The 20168-nt window shown below is 38.0% G+C and overlaps 1 protein-coding gene, 1 long non-coding RNA gene and 1 pseudogene across 2 annotated transcripts; all 3 read right to left on the bottom strand.

The window, feature by feature from the left end:
- Positions 1 to 1743: 1743 nt before the first annotated feature.
- LOC144368724 (endoplasmic reticulum chaperone BiP pseudogene) lies at positions 1744 to 4670 on the bottom strand (annotated as a pseudogene).
- On the bottom strand, positions 4207 to 7371 carry LOC101970328 (rho GTPase-activating protein 29). Its single transcript, XM_021721389.3, has 2 exons — positions 7359 to 7371; positions 4207 to 5697 (listed from the first exon to the last, which is right to left on the bottom strand). The coding sequence occupies exons 1-2, from the start codon at positions 7369 to 7371 to the stop codon at positions 4847 to 4849; spliced, it is 864 nt and encodes a 287-aa protein (XP_021577064.3). The 3' UTR covers positions 4207 to 4846.
- Positions 7372 to 13879: 6508 nt separating this feature from the next.
- Positions 13880 to 16265, bottom strand: LOC144368405 (uncharacterized). Its single transcript, XR_013428168.1, has 3 exons — positions 16156 to 16265; positions 15286 to 15425; positions 13880 to 14175 (listed from the first exon to the last, which is right to left on the bottom strand). It is a non-coding gene; the product is annotated as an uncharacterized LOC144368405 (long non-coding RNA).
- Between the last annotated feature and the right edge of the window lie 3903 nt (positions 16266 to 20168).

The following is a 20168-nucleotide window of genomic DNA, read 5'->3' as shown; positions in this document are numbered from 1 at the left end:
GAGCCCATGTGTTGACCACTGGGTCAATAGTTAATAATCTTAAAGTATCATACTCCAAGAGGCAACAATTTCAGAGAAGCCACAATAACTTACTGTACTTGAAATAATTTAAATATAATAATGTGTGTATAAACCTGTACATATAATTTTTATCATGTATAATATGATCATACAAAAAGATTGACTCACAATATAGTTCACACATACCAAAGAAGGCTATTTTATTTTTGTCCCTTTTACATCATATTTTAGGCAAGATGATGAAACCCCAAAAATAACAGAAATGGACTAGTTTCTAAAAACTGGGTATCTTATAAGTGAAACACATTCAGTCATCTACATCTCTCAAATTGCAAACAATGTGACTTACTGTACTCTCAAAATGAACTTAAATAAATTATTGCTCAATTCTAATGACATATACGTTTTCACTGGTTGATAGTCCAGGTAGAGAAAGTATGCAACGTGATTTATTAGTCTAAACATTTCATACAAAAGGATTTTTTTGGGGGGGTACTGGAAATTGAACTAAGGGACACTCAACTATTGAGCCGCATCCCCGGTGTTATTCTGAATTTTATTTAAAGAAATGGTTGCTAAGAGTTTTGCCATTGGTAAGGCTGGCTTTCTACTTGAGATACACCTGTCTAAGCCTCCCAAGCTATTGGGATTAGAGGCATACATCCAAAGCGTTTAACCAAACGCTCATAATGTCAAGAGAAAATGCATTGAAATTAAAAATATCTGAAGCAAGCATTTTTAAAGACCATTTTAAAAAATAAATAAAAGGTTAAAAATGTCATAAAATAAAAATTTATACAGATAAAGTTAAGAGGTTAAAAACTATCAAATGTATTAAAATCATCTAAAGTCAAATAAAATATACTTTATGTATATAATTTAAATTATAATATTATATAAATATATTATATAAATATATAATACATATATAATACAAATTAAAAACAATATAATTATATAACATTCTAATTTATATTATATTATATATAATACATTTATTTTATCATATTTAATAAAATAAAAATATATAAATTATACATATTTTATGTATATTAATATATAAACGTATTATATATTAATAATAATATATTATATATAATTTATATAATATATTTACATAACATACTTATATATTTATATATAAATTATATATATTAATATATAAATAGATAAATAAATATTATATAAATTATATATATTACATATCAAAATGTTTATGATTCATATTGTTTTATTTAATATAAATTATATATAATGTATGAAATACATATGTATTATAAACACATAATAAAATAATATATAAACTTAATATATAAATATTATTTTATTATATATAACATTTATTATATATCATATAATATATTTAGATTTATATTAATTTATATTATATTGCATTCATTGTAATGTAATTATATAATAATATAATTTCTATTATTAATATGATAATAATTCAATTATTATATTAGTATAATTTATATTTATATAATATATAAAACATAAGGATTATAGTATAATTATAAATTAACAACTTATAATATATCATATAGATATATGTAAATCTATAATATGTAGTATATAATATATAATATATAAATGTATTATAATTTAAATTATATAGTTTAGTTATTTGGCTTTAGATGGTTTTAATGCTTCTGATAGTGTTTTATCCCTTAGCTTTATCTGTACAAATTTTTATTTTATGACAGTTCCAAACTTTTAGTATTTTTTTTTTAAATAACAAACATTTATTGGTGTCACTTATGGTAGAAAAAAGTTCCTACACCAGATTTGCATGACCCAATCATTAAATAGAACATTTATGAGGTGAACACACATCCTGACCCACATTTTTATATCCAGTTTTTTAAGATAGCCAATTCCTCCTCTCTCTCTCTTCCCCAAAACATGTGAGCAACTTCCAATGGAAAGCAGTAAACAGCCACTCGGGCTATAGCATTTTCAACTCCACTTTGAGGTGAAGATTCCAATTACATTGGAGACTTAAGTTCTCTCAGTTTTCTCCTAAGGAAAGTTCTGAGTCTAGGATTTACAACATTACAGCACTAGCAGATCAGTGTCTTCAACTCGTCTCTTTCTGCGTATCCTCTTAACCAGTTGCGGGAGGGCCTCCACTTTCATTGAGTTTGCTGATAATTGGCTGAACAATTTCTTCTAGTTCCTTCTTTTTAGTTTTGAAGTCTTTAATGTCAGCTTCTTGGTGGTTTCCAGCCATTCAATCTTTTCCTCTACAGCTTTTTCCATGGTCTCCTTATCTTCAGAGGAAAGTTTGCTTCCCAACTTTTCTTTATCTCCAGTCTCATACTTTAGAGAGTAGGCATAGCTTTCCAGCTCATTCCTAGTATCAATGCACTCCTTGAGTCTTTTGTCTTCCTCAGCAAACTTCTCACCATCATTAACCATCTTTTCAATTTCTTCAGGTGTCAGGCAATTTTGGTCATTGGTAATTGTAATCTTATTTTTGTTCTCTGTACCTTTATCTTCAGCTGTCGCCCAAAGAATAACATTCACATGTATCTCAAAAGTGACTTCAATCTGGGGGACCCCACAGGAGGAATTCCAGTGAGATCAAATGTACCCAGAAGGTGGTTGTATTTTTTCAGGGTCCTTTACCTTCATAGACCTTGATTGGAACAGTAGGTTGATTATGAGAAGCTGTAGAAAAGATCTGAGACTCTAGGTGGGTACCACAGTGTTTCTTGGTATCAGTTTGGTCATGACTCCTCCCACAGTTTCAGTACCAAGTGTCAGGGGCATACATCAAGCAGTACTAGGTCACCAGTATCTTGATCATCAGAGAGTACACCAGCCTGGACAGTGTCACCATATGCAACAGCCTCCTCTGGGTTTATGCCACAGGATGGATCCTTGCCATTGAAGAACTCTTAACAAGTTGTTGATCTTTGGAATTTGAGTAGAGCCAACAAGAAGAACAATCTCATCAATATCAGACTTCTTCAGGTCAGAATCCTCCAGTACTTTCTGAACAGGCTTCATGGTAGACCAGAACAGGTCCATGTTTTCTCTTCAAATTTTACCTAAGTCAGGGTTTCAGAAAAGTCTTCTCCTTCATAGAAGGACTCAATATTCATTCTTGCTTAATGTTGAGCAGACAGGGCGCACGTGGCCTTTTCCACTTCATGCTGGAGTTTCTGCACAGCTCTGTTTTCTTTCCTAACATATTTGCCAGTCTTCTTTTTGAACAGCCCGATGAAATGTTCCATAACACGCTGGTCAAAGTCTTCTCCACCCGGATGAGTATCTCTATTGGTGGCCATGAATTTGAAGACATCAAATTGTCAATGGGGAGAAGAGACACATAGAAGGTTCCACCACCCAGATCAAACACCAGGATGTTCTTCTCTACCTCCCTGTTATCCAGGCCATAAGCAATAGCAGCTGCTGTAGGCTCATTGATGATCCTCATAACATTCAGGCCAGCAAGAGTTCCAGCATCTTTGGTTGCTTGCCACTGGCATCATTAAAATGGACTGGTATAGTAACACTGCATGGGTAAACTTCTTTCCCAAATAAGCCTCTGCAGTCTCTTTCATTTTAGGGAAAATCATGGCAGAATTTCTTCTGGAGCAAAGGTCTTAGTTTGCCCACCTCCAATATCAACCTGAATGTATGGTTTAGGTTTCTCTTCAAACACTTTGAAAGGCAAGAACTTGATCTTTTGCTGCACAGAAGGGTCATTCCCAGTACTGCCAATGAGCCACTGGGCATCGAAGACCATGTTCTCAGGGTTGGAGATGAGCTGCTTCTTGACTGTATCGCGGATCAGACGTTCTTCTTCAGGGGTGAAGGCCACATAAGATGGCCTGATGTGGTTGCCCTGATTCTTGGAGATGATCTCCAGTGGCCATTCTTGAATACCCCGATGCACGAGTAAGTGGTCCCCAGGTTGATGCCGACCAGGGTACCCATGTCCTTTTCTTGTCTTCCTCCTCAGCCGTGCTGCACAGAGCAGCAGCAGAACTGCGGCCACCAGAGAGAGCTTCATCTTGCCCTAGCTGTTGGCCACTTGCTCTCCTCAGCAGAAAGCCAGAAGTCGCAGGCAATCGAGCAACAGGCCACAGCTGAGCGCAGAAAGGTTACAGGTCTCTTACGCTCAAGTTGCCTCAACTCTGTCTGTCTGTGTTGTCTCTGCCAACGTCTCAAACTTTTTAGTATTGAATTGCATTTTCTTTCTACAATTTTGTTAATTACCATATGTAAAAATTAACAAGTAGAATGCTAGTAAACACAGATTCGCAAGCTTTTACGCCACTATGTAAATATTAACAAAGTTAAGTAAATTGCCAATGCTTCCATACATGCTATAACAACACAAGTGTTCAAAGATGCACTAGAACATTATGTGGGAAAAAAATATATTCATACCCAATCAAGATTTTTCAGGCACTTGCATTCAGAAGCATTTTATGAATCAGCACAAGGTTTGCTCCAAAATAAAGCTCATTTTTCCCTACTGCCCCTATTTGTTGAGAACAATATTATACATTAAAGATGCATTTACATGAAACATTTTATAGAGAAAATTATTTTAAATTTAAAATTATAATACTTATTTTATGCATAACTTCAAAAACACAGAATTTAAAGACAATACCAGTGAGCACTCTCATTCTATATGACTAAAACACTACCATTCTATATGACTAGCAAAGACAATACAAGGCCAAAAGGCAAAATAGACACTTTGGCAATCCTATACAAAAGAGGTTCTGTTACAATATTCTATCATAAAATAAACAAAATGCATAAAAATGAAACAAGAAAAAGAAAAACTGAATTTTGACAACTACACAAACTGTGGCATTTCAAATTCAAGGTCTTGTAACTCTTCCATTTGTTTGAGCCTGAGTCCCTGGCACATTGGATTCATGTCAGGTAGGCCGATCTCCTCAGAGTTCTCTTTAGGCTCAGCAGCTGGCTTCAAAGCATAAGCGGATGTGCTGTCTGCCTCTGGGACAGATTTCTCCACATGACTCAGGGGAGGAAGAGCTGTGCTAGGAGGCACTGCTGCTGAAGGTGAAGCTGGTCTCTCCTCAGTCCCCCTGACTTTGCTGGTCGGGGTGGGTGGTTTGTAAAATGTTGTCCCAAGATGGGGCTGCAGTATTCTGGGTGCTCTTGCAGGAGCAAGACTGTGAGAATGAGAGGACAGTCTCACTGGTGCCTCTCTTGCTGCACTGGCTGGCGTGTTGGGCTGTGTGGCACCGTTGGAATGGTCACCACTAACCTTAATGCTCATTGTCGCTTTTTTCTGGAGTACACTTGGCACAATCACTGCACTCGTGCCAGTTAAGTTCTTTGGTTCACATTGTTGTCCCTGAGTTTTTTGTGGAATCTGCTGATCAAAACCATTAATTTGGGAGCCCAAACTAGTAGGGGTATCTTTTCTATTAAGACCTTCAAAGGTAAGATTCTGGCCAAACTTGTCTGAATTGACAATTCCCACATTTCTGCTGTTTTTCTCATTAGGGGAGCTTGCAAGATGGAACCTATCTACAGGCAAACAGCAACATCTGATCTTGGGGCTTGGCATAGGCCTCTGTATATCATTTGTTGTCACATCAGATTTCAGACTAAGTGGTTTCATGGTTTTACACATATTGTCCATCTTTTGTGATGATGATTCAAGTTCTTTGTAACCTGGAAAAGAAGAGATTGTTTTTAACTTCAAGAAGCTTGGTTAATAAGGAAGTGTGGTTATTTGTGAATGGGCATTCTCTCAAACAACAGAGTCTTACATATTTTTTCCAACATTAGTTTCTCAGTCATCTATGCAGAGGAATTAAAAATCCATACAATATTAAAGGCACATTTTTAATTAAAGCATTACTTTTTAAGATTTATCTTAATAAAACAAATAGTCATAAAGAAAATAAATTTTAAAAAACACTTCCTGTAGTAACTTGTTTTAATATACTACCCATGAATGAATATTTTCTGTGTTAAGCCTTTCCTGATTTCAACAGGCAGACAATGGTAACTCTAGAAGAGTAACACTATTCTGCACACCAACAAACGCCATGTCCTGAATCCCAAGGACTTTGCCTGTCACTTAATCTGCTTTCCAGCTACATTCTGTCCATACTGAGGGCAACACACCAGAGAGGACTTGGATGCTCTTTCAGCTGATCCACTAATACAGTCCTGCAGAACTTCTAGCACCACTTCTAGCTGCCTGGGTGCTGGCTCAGCTCCAGCTCCATTTCTGCCCTGGGCAAGCCTAGTGCACTAGCCCTACTTGCCTTCTTCTGTCAAGACAACTCCTATGTGGAGATATGTTGGCATGTGGTGTTAATGATCTTCTAAAGAAAAGGCTCAGAATTACCTGGTATGTAATGAAAATGTCAAATATTTTAAAATTATTTATTGTTATTACTATACCTACCTGGGAATCCAATTTCATTGGACAGCGAAACAAGGTTACATTTATGAATGAGAGAGGATGAGGTTCAAACCCTGAATCAACAATAATTTAGGGACATGACCCTTGGCATTATTTACCTTCCTCAGACTGTTAGCTATGGCTTACAGGAGGCCAAGGATCATAGCACAGAAGTGCTAATAAGATCAAATCATATAAATGGAATCAGTGAGTCCAGTGCTTTTCTTTGCAGAGAGGTAATGGACTGTCTTTGTTTTCAGACTTTCTCAGGCTACACTCATTGATATTTCATTAATTTTATATATCAAATTTAACATTTATGGCTATATATTAAAAAATTCGGATTTAGATCTACTAAAGCAGTAATGAATGAAAGGTTTTCAACCCCCTTACCAGAAACCATTCACTGAAATAAAGCAATCAATAAACAGTGAACAAAAAGACTGGAGCCGAGAAAATGGAAGACATGTGTGCTTAATGTGCTAAAGTTAGGCCACAGGTAAAGGGACATCAAAAAACTTTAGGAGTCTATTTTTTTGAGTTTCAGGAGTCCAGCTTTTTTCTGTTTTGACTTTAATTGATGACAAAGAAGTAAAGGTGAAAACAAATCTCAGAAAGAGAACAAAAATAATTTATGAATTTCAAGATATCTTTTTACAAGAAAGAAACAAAGGATGATATTCATTTAAATGACATTCATTAAACTTTCTCCATGGCTAGAAAACTTAACTAATAAAACCTTGAAGTTTGAACTTACCTCAAATTAATACACCTTGTTTTTTTTAAAGGATGAGTATTGTAGATGGACACAATATTTTATCTTTATTTATTTGTTTTATATGGTACTGAGGATCCAACTCATGGCCTCACACATGCCAAGGCAAGCGTTTTACCACTGAGCTACAAGTCCAACCCTCACCTTGGTTTTTCATCACGACTTCTTGGCAAAGTTTGAAATATGCAAAGATATATGGTACATGACCACTCACCAATGAGACATGCATCCCATTTTTCCAATGCATTTTGCTTGCATTCTGATTCCTCAAATGATGTAGCCAATTCATAATTGTTAATTTCAGTATCTGCAGTGTGGATATCCTATTGATACAAGAAAAATTTTAAACTAAATGCAAAACACATCTCAAAAACAAACAGTTCAAAGACTATTAACTTGTTAACATATACATCACATATTTAATCCAATTCTGTAATGGTCAAAACTCACTTGCTTTGTAGAAAAATATTGTGACTTTGTGGAATGTTCTGTTGATATTACCTGTTTGGAAGGAGGGCTTTTATCCACACAAGGTGCAACAACATCAGTACTGGATGAAATATTTTGTGGCTCTAAGGACCCATCGAAGATCATCTGTGCATTGGTAATTAGAAACTCTACTAACAGGGCCTGATTGGCATATGCAGCAATAGAGGAGGAGATGGTACCAGGAGTGGTTGTAGGCCTGGGCCTCATCACACAGGGTCCAAATACCACCCCCAAGTTTTTTGAGTTCATCAGGTTTTCTTCGGAGTGGTCTACAACCCTGAAAGGAAGAACACATAAAGTGTATGAGATTTGCCTAATAGATGTCCTTAATGGTAGTTTCCTATGACTTGAGAAGGGTGGAGAAAACTCGGGCTATAGAAGACTACAAAACGTTTGTCAAGGGTCAAGGTTGGTGCGTCTAGGGAAAGAATCCTTTGTTTCATTATGATACTTACCACACACCAAACTGAGTTTCAGAGTACTATTTTAGGATAAAATGCATGTAAGTCGAAGGAACTACTGAACTCAGTAGCAGAAAGAAGAAAAACACCTCTAAAAATTTAACCATCTTTGTATGTGGGATATATTCCCCGTTTCTTATACTGGAATCAGAAACATCACTGTCAATTTCTCTGTCACTGCCAGTTAGTTTTCTTTTTTAAAAAAATAATTTTTATGTAGAGATGGACACAATACCTTTATTTTATTTATTTATTTTTATGCAGTGCTGAGTATCAAACCCAGTGTCTCCCATGTGCTAGGCAAGTGTTCTCTCACTAGCCACACTCCCAGCTGCCCACAGCTAGTTTTCTAGCTTAAATGATTCTCTCTCCTGAACATCTCTCTGTTCCATTGCCACTATCAATGTTCTGGTTTTACTTCAAACACTCTCAGCTTGTTATTTCTATGACTATCTAAGGAAATCTGTCTCTGCCTGGTTTAGCTATCAGGATGATACTAGATTCATCTAGGGGTAATATATCACAGCTTTTTATATATATAGTGAATGGGGTAGTTTTGCTATTTGTTTTTCAGAGGATTCATCACTGATGTATAGAAATGCATTTGATTTATGGGTATTAATTTTGTATCCTTCTACTTTGCCAAATTCATTTATTATTCTAAGTTTTCTGGTGGAGTTTTTTGGATCCTCCAAGTGTAAAATTATTTTGTTGGCAAAGAATGATAATTTGAGTTCTTCTTTTCCTATTTGTATTCCCTTGAATTTCTTTCATCTAATTGCTCTGGCTAAAGTGGCAAGGATTATGTTGAACAATTTTTAGATGGAATACTTCCAATTTTTCTTCATTTAGAATGATGTTAGCCTTAGGTTTAGCAGAGAGAGCTCTTACTATGTTGAGGTATATTCCTACTACCCCTAGTTTTTCTAATGTTTTGAACATGAAAAGGTACTGTATTTTGTCAAATGCTTTCTCTCCATCAATTGATGTAATCATAGGATTCTTCTCTTTAAGTTTATTGATGTGATGAATTAAATTTATTGATTTCTGTTTGTCGAACCCATCTTGCACCCCTGGAGTACACAACTTGATCCTGGAGCATTGTTTTTTTTCATATGTTTTTGTATGTGATTTGCCAGAATTTTATTGAGAATTTTTGCATCTATGTTCTTCGGGGATATGGGTCTCAAATTTTCTTTCCTTGATGTGTCTCTGGCTGGTTTGGTTATCAGGGTGATACTAGATTCACAGAATGAGTTTGGAAGAGCTTCCTCCTTTTCTATTTCATGGAATAATTTGAAGCCCTTCAAGATATGAAGAGTTTTTAAAAAAACTGTGGTATATATACACAATGGACTATTAGCTTTACAAGAGAATAAAATAATGGCATTTACAGGTAAATGGAAGGAGTACATGAATATCATGAAGTAAGTCAATCCCCCAAAATCAAAGGCCAAGATTCTCTCTGATAAATAAATATTGATTCATAAATGGGTCTCTGGTGGTGGAGGAACATTAATTGGGCTCAAGAGAGGGAAGGAAAAGGAGGGGTATGGGTTGTGAATGATGGTGGAATGAGACGAACATCATTACCCTAAGTTCATGTATGATGGCACATGTGGTATGACTCTACATCATGTACAGAGAAATGAAAATTTGCGCTCCATTTGTGTACAATGGATTGAAAAGCATTCTGCTGTCATTTATAACTGATTTGAACTAATAAATTTTTTTAAATTTTTATTTAATTTATTTATTTGTATGTGGGGCTGCTGTTCGAACCCAGGACCTTGCACATGCTCTACTGCTGAGCTACAATTCCAGCCACAGAAAATAAATTTAAAAAAATTAAAAAAGGAGATCTTAATTGCTGTGAGAAAGGTGTAGCAGGCAAATCTGAATATGTGAAATTCCTGATTCCAAGTTCTTTAGTGGGTATAGAAACTACATGGTCAACTCATCTGCCAGGTCCGTAAGATTTTTTATCAAGTCTCTAGGAAGGAGAGCACAGTTCCTGCTACTGCTTGCTATATTGTAGCCTAATGAAATCAGATTTTTCAAATGCAAAATGCTTTCTTGTGTCTCAATGTCTGTTTCTCTCTCCTCGTATGCTCTTCTGCACATTCTCTACCAAATCATCCCACAGTTCTTAAAGTTGAACTCAAGGGCATTTGCCTCTTCTGCTCTGTCTCTATCCCCAAAACTTCCTCTGCATACCTACAAGCTGTGCACAGCTACCAGAAAAAGGAGGATGGTGAACTGTGGTTATATACAGATCTGTACCCCAAGAGGATAAGCCCACAAATAGCAGAAAACCTATGTTTCCATCCTAGTTTCACCAGCCAGAGCCTGGCACACAGGAAGCATCTGAGGGAACCATGTTTGCTGCATGAACATATAATCAATGTATCCCTCTCTCAACACATAATAAGAACATCCTAAAAATCATTTTGAAAATCATAACACAACAATATAAATGTACTGAATAGTATTACCCTGTTCAATTAAAAATGGCTAAGATGGTATAAAAATTCTTACCTCTTAAGATGGATGATAAGGTAACGTAGAGTGTTAAAATTGGACGGTGGCAATTTTCTTAGAAGGTCCTTGGTTTTGAGAATAATTTGGTTGATTTTCATACACATATTTGGAGATGTGTTGTCTTCAGAGTTGTCCCTTTTGGTGTCCTGCTCTTGGTTAAAATGTTGGATGATATTTGCAAGCTCCATAAATTCATGGTACCATTGGAATAAAACCAATGGCTCTGGTAGCTAAAGAAAGAAAATTATATTAAAAATACCTTTGGGCTGAGGTTGTGGCTCAGAGGTAGAGTGTTTGCCTAGCACATGCGGGGACCTGGGTTTGATCCTCTGCACCACATAAAAATTAATAAATAAAATAAAGGTATTGCATCCCTCTACAACCAAAAAATAAATATTTTGAAAAAATCTTCTGCCTGTTTTCTTTGTTAAAGTCAAGTATAAGTGAGAGTTACTCAATTAATTTTATGTCCCTTTAGATTAACAAAATCTAAAGTCAATCTGTATTTATTGATATCTTTTTCAGTACTGGAGATTGAACCTAGGACCTCAAGCATGCTATGCAAGCACTCTAGTACTGAGCTTCATCCCTGCCCATAAAATAAAAAATATATGTTTGGTAGAGTAGTGACTTAGAAAGCAAATCAAAATCTTGACTATAAATTATATTTATGTTAATAACAAATTAATAGATAATGAGTGAAATTCTAAACTTTCAATGAAGTTTAAGCTTTAAGCTTCATCATGGGATTTTAAAACTCTTCATCTCTATCCTAAACACATTATATTCACATCTGCCCCCCAAATAGCATAATCTTCAGCTGTTTTACTGGAACAAACATAGAATCGTGAACAAAATCTATAAAATGAATCAGAAACCCATGGATTTTATGAGTAAGGGGTAAAAATATCAAAGTGCTAAAGAGCATAGATTTTACTTGGGAAGAATGAAGATTAGCACAAGATAACATGACCTACAAAAACATACTGTCAACATCTCATGAAACTTTAAAACAGGCTGATTTGCCATGAATAGATCAAAAAAAGAAGTTCTTACAACAAATATCCACTGCCATAATGAATGTCAATGTTTCTACTGATCTACAATAGAAAATTCAGTGAACTGTTAGCTACCTGATGTCCTATAATATCTGTGGGGAGTGAAGGTGTTGCCCTGTGATCAGTTTCTATCTTCACCACTCTGGGATCTGAAGCAAGTCACTTCACCTCTTGGAGCTTTAGGTCAATGAGTCAGATAAAGGCTACTCTCTAACACTATTGCAAGAATTGAGCACACTTTCCAAATGAAAGTCTTAGACATACAAAATTCCTCAACAGAATGCAAGTTTATTGTATTAGACCCAATTCATCTCCTCTCCCTAACTGACTAAACAAGATTAAGGATGACACATTATGAGACTTCCAGTCATTCAAAGGTATCCACCTTCATTTCTCAGTTGAGGGGTCTGTAGAATGTGATTAAAGGGTTATCAATGGTTTCCTGGGCTAACTTTGTAGATCAAGCAATGTATACTTAATTTCTTTCCCTCCTGCAATTCCACTTAACTACAGTAGGCTCATAAGGACTAGGAAAATAGAGAAAACAAAAAGCAACAATTCACAAGTAGAAGAGCAGATGAATAAGTCCTGATGCAGCATTTCCAAGAGAACTGACCCTTTGTCACTCAACATGTTTTTCAGAATCCTAAAGGGACATGGACAATCATTACCAGGTCCTCTGATCTTGGGTTAGGTTGCAGGTGGGCCAGCTGAGAAAGCTTAGCTCTCTATAGAATCCTATCTCCACTTTATGTACTAGGGCAATCTCCTTCCTAAAGCTCTAAAAATTTTTTCTCTGGGCAATGGGATACAGAGGCTCTCTGAATCGAGGCATTGCCAAACATAAGGAACAGAGAGGTAACTGTCTTCCAATGGGGATATGTTGGCTATATACACACTGAAAGCACAGATCCTACAGTCTTAGTAACCCTGGCTCCCACAGTATTGGTACTGTATCTCTAGGCAAGGAAAAAACAAAACCTTTCCTAGGGGACTGGAGCTATGGCTCATGGTAGTGCACTCATCTGGCATGTGTGAGGCACTAGGTTTGATCCTCAGCCCCACATAAAAATAAATTAATTAATTAAAAGTATCGTGTACATCTACAATTAAAAAAAATGCCTTCCCAAGAAGATCACACCAGTCCCAGAAAAGGGAACTAGACATGTAACTAGGCACATACCAAACAGTCCATCTAGACCACTTTATAGTAAAGTTCAAAGTTTTAAAAAAGCCTTGATGTGTTCAAGTGCTTCCAAAGTGATTTCAAGTCCAAACTCTAATATATCTAGGCACCATGAAAGACAAAAATCAAAATGAGTAGAAAAAGAACAAATTGAAGGTGTAAAATGATGCTATCGATATGCTGTCAACTAGTCAGATATGGAGAAAGAGCACTGGAAATGTAGCTGATCTAAATTGAGATGTGCACTAAATGAAAAATAGACACCAGATTTCAAAGAAGAAGAGCTGCAATGCAAATAAATAAATAAACAAAATACCTCATAATTTGAAAAACTAGATATTCAAAATGTTCAATGATATAGTAAAATTCACTTCACTTTATTTTTAATTTTTATGTTGCTATAGAAAATTTAATGTTATATATGAGGCTCACATTGTATTTCTACAGAGGTTAGAGGCCAAATAGAGAAAAGAACCCTTAATGAGAAAAATCTATGAATATCCACAATAAAAGAGCATCATATAATCATTTAAAAAATGTTATCAAAAGAATAGAAAATCAGGCTTCTTGAATATTAAAACATGATCTCAGAAATGGAATAATTTACTTATTGAGGAAGAAAAAGACAAGGAACTGTCTTAGAAAGTTTTTGAAGAAAAAAAGAGCAATAAAGAAACGGTAAGGGAATTGGAGAACATGTATGCTTGCCAAGCAATTGCAAGACCCTGAATTTTTAATCCCCATGTGTGCAAATAACAAATTTATAAATATTTATATACGTGTTTGTGTATGTGCACACACACACATCTCCAAACAGGAGCTTCAAGTGCAAATTACGAAGACAGATGGTGGGTGGGAGAATGGCAATAAAAATCAAGAAAAGTTCCAAGAACTAAAGCGCTCACAACTGACAGAGCTCATGGAGTGGCCAGAATAATAGATAGAAATATATCCACATCAAAGTACATCATTATAAAATCTTAGAATAATGAGGGGGGTGATGCCATAGTCTATACCAATGAAAAATATGAAATATAAAATATTTTTGCTGTTTGCATTTGATGGTAGGTTTAGAATAAAACTTTAACCTTTTGAATGTAATATTTTAACACTTCACAGATGTCATGTGACGAAAATTGGGACAGATCTACTAAATGCCTTCCGGTTTCCAGAGCTTGACACAGAATTGCGATTTTTGCCTTGCTGCCACTGACTCGGTAAATTCCCTTAAAGAGAAAAGAAAAACAGAATGCAATATTTTACTTTAGTACAAAGGGCTAAATGCAGACATGTAGACAGAGTTGATGTATCTACTTCAATTTTTATTAGTATTTAAAAATTACAAGTTGAAGTTAAATAAATTAACCTTTTCCAAATAAATGTGAATAAATTTAGTTATTACAAATGGAGAGTGCTGATTTTCTGAAAGTCTCTTTTTCATTAAAACAAATCACAAAGGCATTTATGTTTTTAGAGTTTTAGGAGTAAACAACATACTTGTAAACACAAGGCAGTCTTTTCAATTTCTAAAGTACACATTTTGATGATGAAAGGAATGCCATCTGGCTCCTTTTTGGCAACACAGGACAATTCTTCTCCAAATAAATGCATTTTCCCCTGCAGTTTCTGATGTCCGCAAACGATGGTTAAGTTTGCCATGCATTTTTTATGGCAGACAATAAGACACTACAAGAAAATGATATTTGAAAACTTATTGACTCACCTTAAAATTATTCACAACTAGGAAATTATAGGCAGACTAATAACGACAAAAATAAGTTTAAAAGTACTACTTGTGGTTTGTGAATTGCATTTAACAGCAAAACAAAGTAGAAAACTACAGAAATAAACTGTGGGACTTTATTAAAAATGTATTGGCAAGCCAGGTGTGATGGCATATGCCCATGATTCCAGCTACTTGAGAGTTGAAACAGGAATTTCACAAGTTGAAGGCCAGACCAATCTAGCAAGAACCCATTTCAAAACACAATTTTAAGAAAGGGTGGATGGGCTGGGGATGTGGCTCAAGCGGTAATGCGCTTGCCTGGTGTGCGCAGGGTGATGGGTTCGATCCTCAGCACTACATAAAATTAAAAAAAAGATGTTGTGTCCACAGAAAACTGAAAAATAAATATTAAAATTTCTCTCTCTCTGTCTCTCTCTCTCTCTTTCTCTCTTTCTTCTTTCTGTCTCTCTAAAAATATGGCATGTGCAAGACCCTGACAACATATTCATATGTGTGTTTGTGTGTGGACACACACATCTCCAAATAAGTAAAATCATAACAAAAAAGTATATAGCAAAAGAAAAAAATTGTGATTCCAAAAAGATCTTACCTCTTCGCATTTAAAACCTCGAAATATGACAATGCGTTCACAGATTCTACATCTTCCAGGAAATTTCCATCTTCTGAACTTATGGGTGGTAGCTGCTTTTGCCATTAGTGATTGCTGAAATGTTCCAAGGGAGCAGGGTCCTAACAGCAGAAATGTTCGTGTGTAAGAAGGTAAAATGACAAAAACATACACCACATGATATTGTACTTGGAATAATTTTTAGACTTTGAAATTTTCTATATATTACAAAAAGCTATTATTTTGCATTTCTAACATACTTTTAGTAGGTGGAATTGTCTATTCCAAGCTTGGTTCTCTGCCCTCAGGGTGGTGTAGGTAACCAGTGTGAGAAGACTGAAGCTCTCCCTCTCTTGTCTGGGCTTCCCTAATCTTGGTCTCTCTGAGTTGCTCCTGGGTGTTAGCCCCCTCCCCTCTCTTGCTTATCAGGTCTCAGCTGGGGGACCTCAGGCCCTCCACCTTAGGATCGCACCAGGTGGGCAACGTCCTGGTGGCACCACGCTCTTGTTCAACTGAGAGCTGATTTTGTGCTGATAGTGTCTATACAGAGTTATCACAGCTGGGGGAGGGGATTTGGAACCCAGGTACCTGTGCAGTCACAGATCTGGCTGGTAACCACACCCACCAAAGATGGTGAGAAAGGTGGAGACAGTCCTTTTCCCAGTCGGGGTGTCTGGTGAAGTGGTGGGAGCTGGGATGTCCTCGTGCTCTGCCTAGAATGTGGTCTGGGGACCTGCGTGGGAGCAGAGCGTCCTCAGGAGTTCTGCCACCCCAATGAGGTGCTGAGTTGGTGTCTCTGCTCCCCCCTTGAGAGTCACGCCTGTGCTCAAACTGTGGGCTTTGGAGTCTCACCTGAACAAGGAGGCTCTGAGTTCTGCTTGGTGTTCGCAGCTCTGGTGGATTCTGCGAAAATCTGTTGGATGGAGTCCTGTCACATGCACTGAGATGTTGTGTTCCCTCAGGGCAAGACCCCGCCTGAGCAGGAGAAGCCACCTGATAGCTTTCTCTGATTCAGGCACAGAGCAGCCAGAAACAGGATCTCCTCTACTCTGCCACCTTGGATCCCAGGCAACCGATTTCTGACAGAGATGCCAGAGTAATTCCGTGGACTTTCAATAAATGCTGCTGAAATAAAAGATATCCATAATGAACCTCAACCCTTATTTCAGTCACCTCTAAAATGAACAGGAACCACACATCTAAACATACAACCTAACACTATCCGTCTTTGAATTCAGGGTTATGAAGGGCAGCTGCCTATTTTATAAATAAAGGATGTTTTGGGAACACAGCCATGTTGTTGTATTGTGTATAATTGCTTTTAAGGATTATTAATTATAATGCAAGTAGAGATAAAAGACTGTTCAGGTGTTGATAATTTTTGAAACTGAGGTTGTATACACAGAGTTCAAATACTGTTTGGCCTACTTCATGCATGTTTGAAATTTCCCATAATAAAAACTTGTTTTGGTTTTTGTAGTCTACCTTCAGATCTACTCTGGGCTATCTCAAGATCATCCCCATAAGCTCCATCACTCTCCTTCTCATTTCTCTGCAGCAAGGCTCAACCAAGCCTAGAGTCCCCTGAATGTCCTGTGCAAGCCAGCCATTCATTCTAACATGCTAAGCACAAATGTATCATCATGGTGGTACTCAATGAATATTAGAGAAATATATTATAAGTAACATTATGGAAGGTTCTGTCTGCATACACCCTGAAGTTGAAACTGAACTTACCCTTCCCTATCACTTCTATAAACATGTTAATTAGCTCCTACTTCTTCCTTTCAAAGGAAGACTATGGGGCTAGAGTGTAGTTCAGTGGTAGAGTGCTTGCCTAGCATGCCTGAAGCCCTCGTTCAATATGGAACACCACAACAAATCAAATAAAAAGGAAGACTGTGACATTTGAAAACTTTCTCAGCAATACAACCTGAAACTTTCTTCAAGAAAAATAAAACTCTTATCAAGGGAGGTATTGTTGCCCAATATCTGCTCTACGAACAAGGTGGCTCATTTCCTCATCACGTAGTAATAAAGACAATTAATAAAACACATACCACTTTCCACAGAAAAGACCAAAATCTGCTCCCAACCTTTATCAATCCCCTGGTTTCTTTACACACATGAATTATCTTTATGTGGGTGCTCATCACCATGATGAAAGTGAATGGGAAATTGAAAAGAAACAGCAAACCAACTACTCTTCAAAGCTTCAAAGCAGAGCTATTGTCTGTGACTTCTTGTCTCAAATCAAGTGGTTCTGACTTGATTTGAGACACCTGCACATTCTGGCCACCTACAGAGCTCTCTTTTAGATTCCTCAGTGGCTCTGAGCACATGGCTGCACTGTCAAAGCAGTGAGATCCTGGTAGACATTAGAGATAACCAGAAATTCTGTGCAGAGAGCCTCCCCACTTCTGTGCTTATGAAAGTTACCCTTTACTTTGAAGCTCACACAAAAATATCACTTCATTCCCTCCATTGAAAATAATCATTCCTTGGTCTCTAGTTTTTTGCTATTGTATTCTGCCACTCATTAAATGGAAATGTTCTACAGGGACTCTGTCTAGCATAAAGTGAGATCCTGCTAAATTTTCAGAGTGAATGCTGAATGAATTATAATAGAAAGGAATCAAAATCCTTCCAGAATCCCTTCTAAGAATCATCTTTGTTCACTGGTAGTACTAACCCCCTGGGACCAAGAGCAGTTGTAAATGCCCACATTCCTAGGTCAAGGGCTTTTACAGGTGGGAGGAGAAGGCGATGATAATTGAGAGGTTGTTCTATTTTCAGGAGGGTGGAGTGGGCTGGTGTTACTCTACATTCACTGAACAGTGATTTTTCAACTCAGCCAAACTTGAATATCCTGCCAACTTGGTGGGTGAAACTTTTCTACCTGGGCACATTGGGCTTTCTTCCAATTCAGTCTGAAAGGTTTTATCAAAATCATGAGACCTGAGCTATAGGTATTGTCAACCTAATGAGGCTTAAGTGTCACTGTTCCTCCCTTGCACAGTTCTTACAATAAGGTAGCATTTCTAAGTAGGCATTTCTGGAAACTGCTTAAAGAACACACTGGGATGGGGAGGATTTAATTTCAAAGACACACATGTATACATGTATAATGTGCTGTGATTTATTTACTCATCCTGAACACTCATCTTCACATCTAATTTTGAATTCTTTTTCATGAAGAGGGAGACCCCTACACCCAAACTCAATAAGGAGGTGAAGTGAACCAAAGAGGAAAAGAACAAAACTGATATAGTACAAAAAGCTGCCTGCTGTTTAGAAATGGTCTTGGAATATTCACCAAACACCTAACACTCCTCCCTTCCCCCAAAAGATCCAAAGAACTCAGTGGATGTCAAAGATCCAAATGACTCAGTGTGGAACCCTCTCCTTGGTCTCTAAGGTAGGGACAGCAGTGAAAAAGTGAAATAAACCAGCACCTGTCTGACTCAAAGAAAAGGACAGTCCTGGTCCACTTGGTGTCCACAGAAGGGGGGCGACCTTTGGAACACCAGATTTTTGTCACCCACAGGGTCTTGGGGCATCCTGGCCACATACTCACAGGGACATTCTCTCCTTGTAGCAGTTGGGATCTCCCAGCTTATCAATTCCAATTTACACCCTAACTCTGTGTGCTAAGGTCTTGGGTGAAAAATGGTGAATGGAAACAGAAGGGACAGTAATAAGGGAAGGACAGAGAAGAGGCAGGATAGAGATGCAACAGAGGGGGCCCTCAGAAAGAAAGGCAAGGAGGGTGTCCCTGCCCCTTTAGGCCCCCCTCCCTTCCCCAAAGTAGTCATCACCCAAGGCCTAGATGAGGAGAAGTGGGAAAAGAAAAAGTAAAAGGGGAACAGCACTTGTTAGTTTCTCTACCTAGGTACTCAACAGAATGAAATTTCAGGAAATGTCATGACACTTACAAAACGATCGCAGTGGGAAAGAGGATTGTGAAGACCCGAAAACCCAGAAGGAAGAGTCAAGTTAACCCGTGAGTATCCTGAGTATCAGGAGTATGGCTCTGGTCCGCAGCTGCCGCAGTGTCGTCGTCCTGCTCCAACTGCTCACTGATCACCAAGGACCAGTGTTCCGGTTCCCATAGTGCCCGCTGGTGACGTCTACCGCTCGTGGGCGCCCACCTCAAGGTTCCATCCTTGCGGGAGACCCTGCCCCGCCCGCAGCCGCCTCCCCTCCGGCACTCCCATGTCACCCTATGGCCGTCCTGACCCTGGATGGCAACTGGTCAGCAGCCATCGCTGCAATCCCCAGCCCAATGCAGCGCCAGAGCGACCACCTCCATCCCACACTCATCCCCGTGCTTCCTCCAGCGTCCAGGACTCAGACTCCCGCCTAATGCATGGCGAGAGAGGGCCAGAGCTCGCTGCCTCCATCCCCACGCATGGCCCTTGGATGCCCTATCAAGCCACCTCCAAGACCATCCTGGCCACATAAGACCTTCCCGCCATGCACTGCCAAGTCCCCCAGAGACCAGCCACTGGCCAGCGCTCATGGGGGTGGAACCAGGGCCAGCGGCAGATGAGGGCGGTTGTGGATCACAGGCTACAAGCTGTGCAAATACAGCTCGGGCCGAAACAGTTCAGGCTGATCCAGCCAAGACTATGTCTGTCAGCCTGGACACCCTTGCATCCATAACCACTGTGGCAGCCCAAGTGGCAAAGAAAAAGCAGACACTTAAGTGACCCCAGTACAGCCCGGGGTCTGAGGATGCCATCGGGATCCGTAGTTAGTGTTTCGTCTCCTGGGGTACGAAGCTTGCAGAGACACTGACCTTTTTTCAGAGGCATTTAGACCACAACACAAGCCTCTCTCACCTCCTTGCATGCACAGGGCAT

Source organism: Ictidomys tridecemlineatus, chromosome 11, assembly GCF_052094955.1.
Source record: "Ictidomys tridecemlineatus isolate mIctTri1 chromosome 11, mIctTri1.hap1, whole genome shotgun sequence".
Taxonomy (NCBI): Eukaryota; Metazoa; Chordata; class Mammalia; order Rodentia; family Sciuridae; genus Ictidomys; species Ictidomys tridecemlineatus.
The sequence above is the reverse complement of the archived record's forward strand: the minus strand, read 5'-3'. Positions and strand labels throughout refer to the sequence as shown.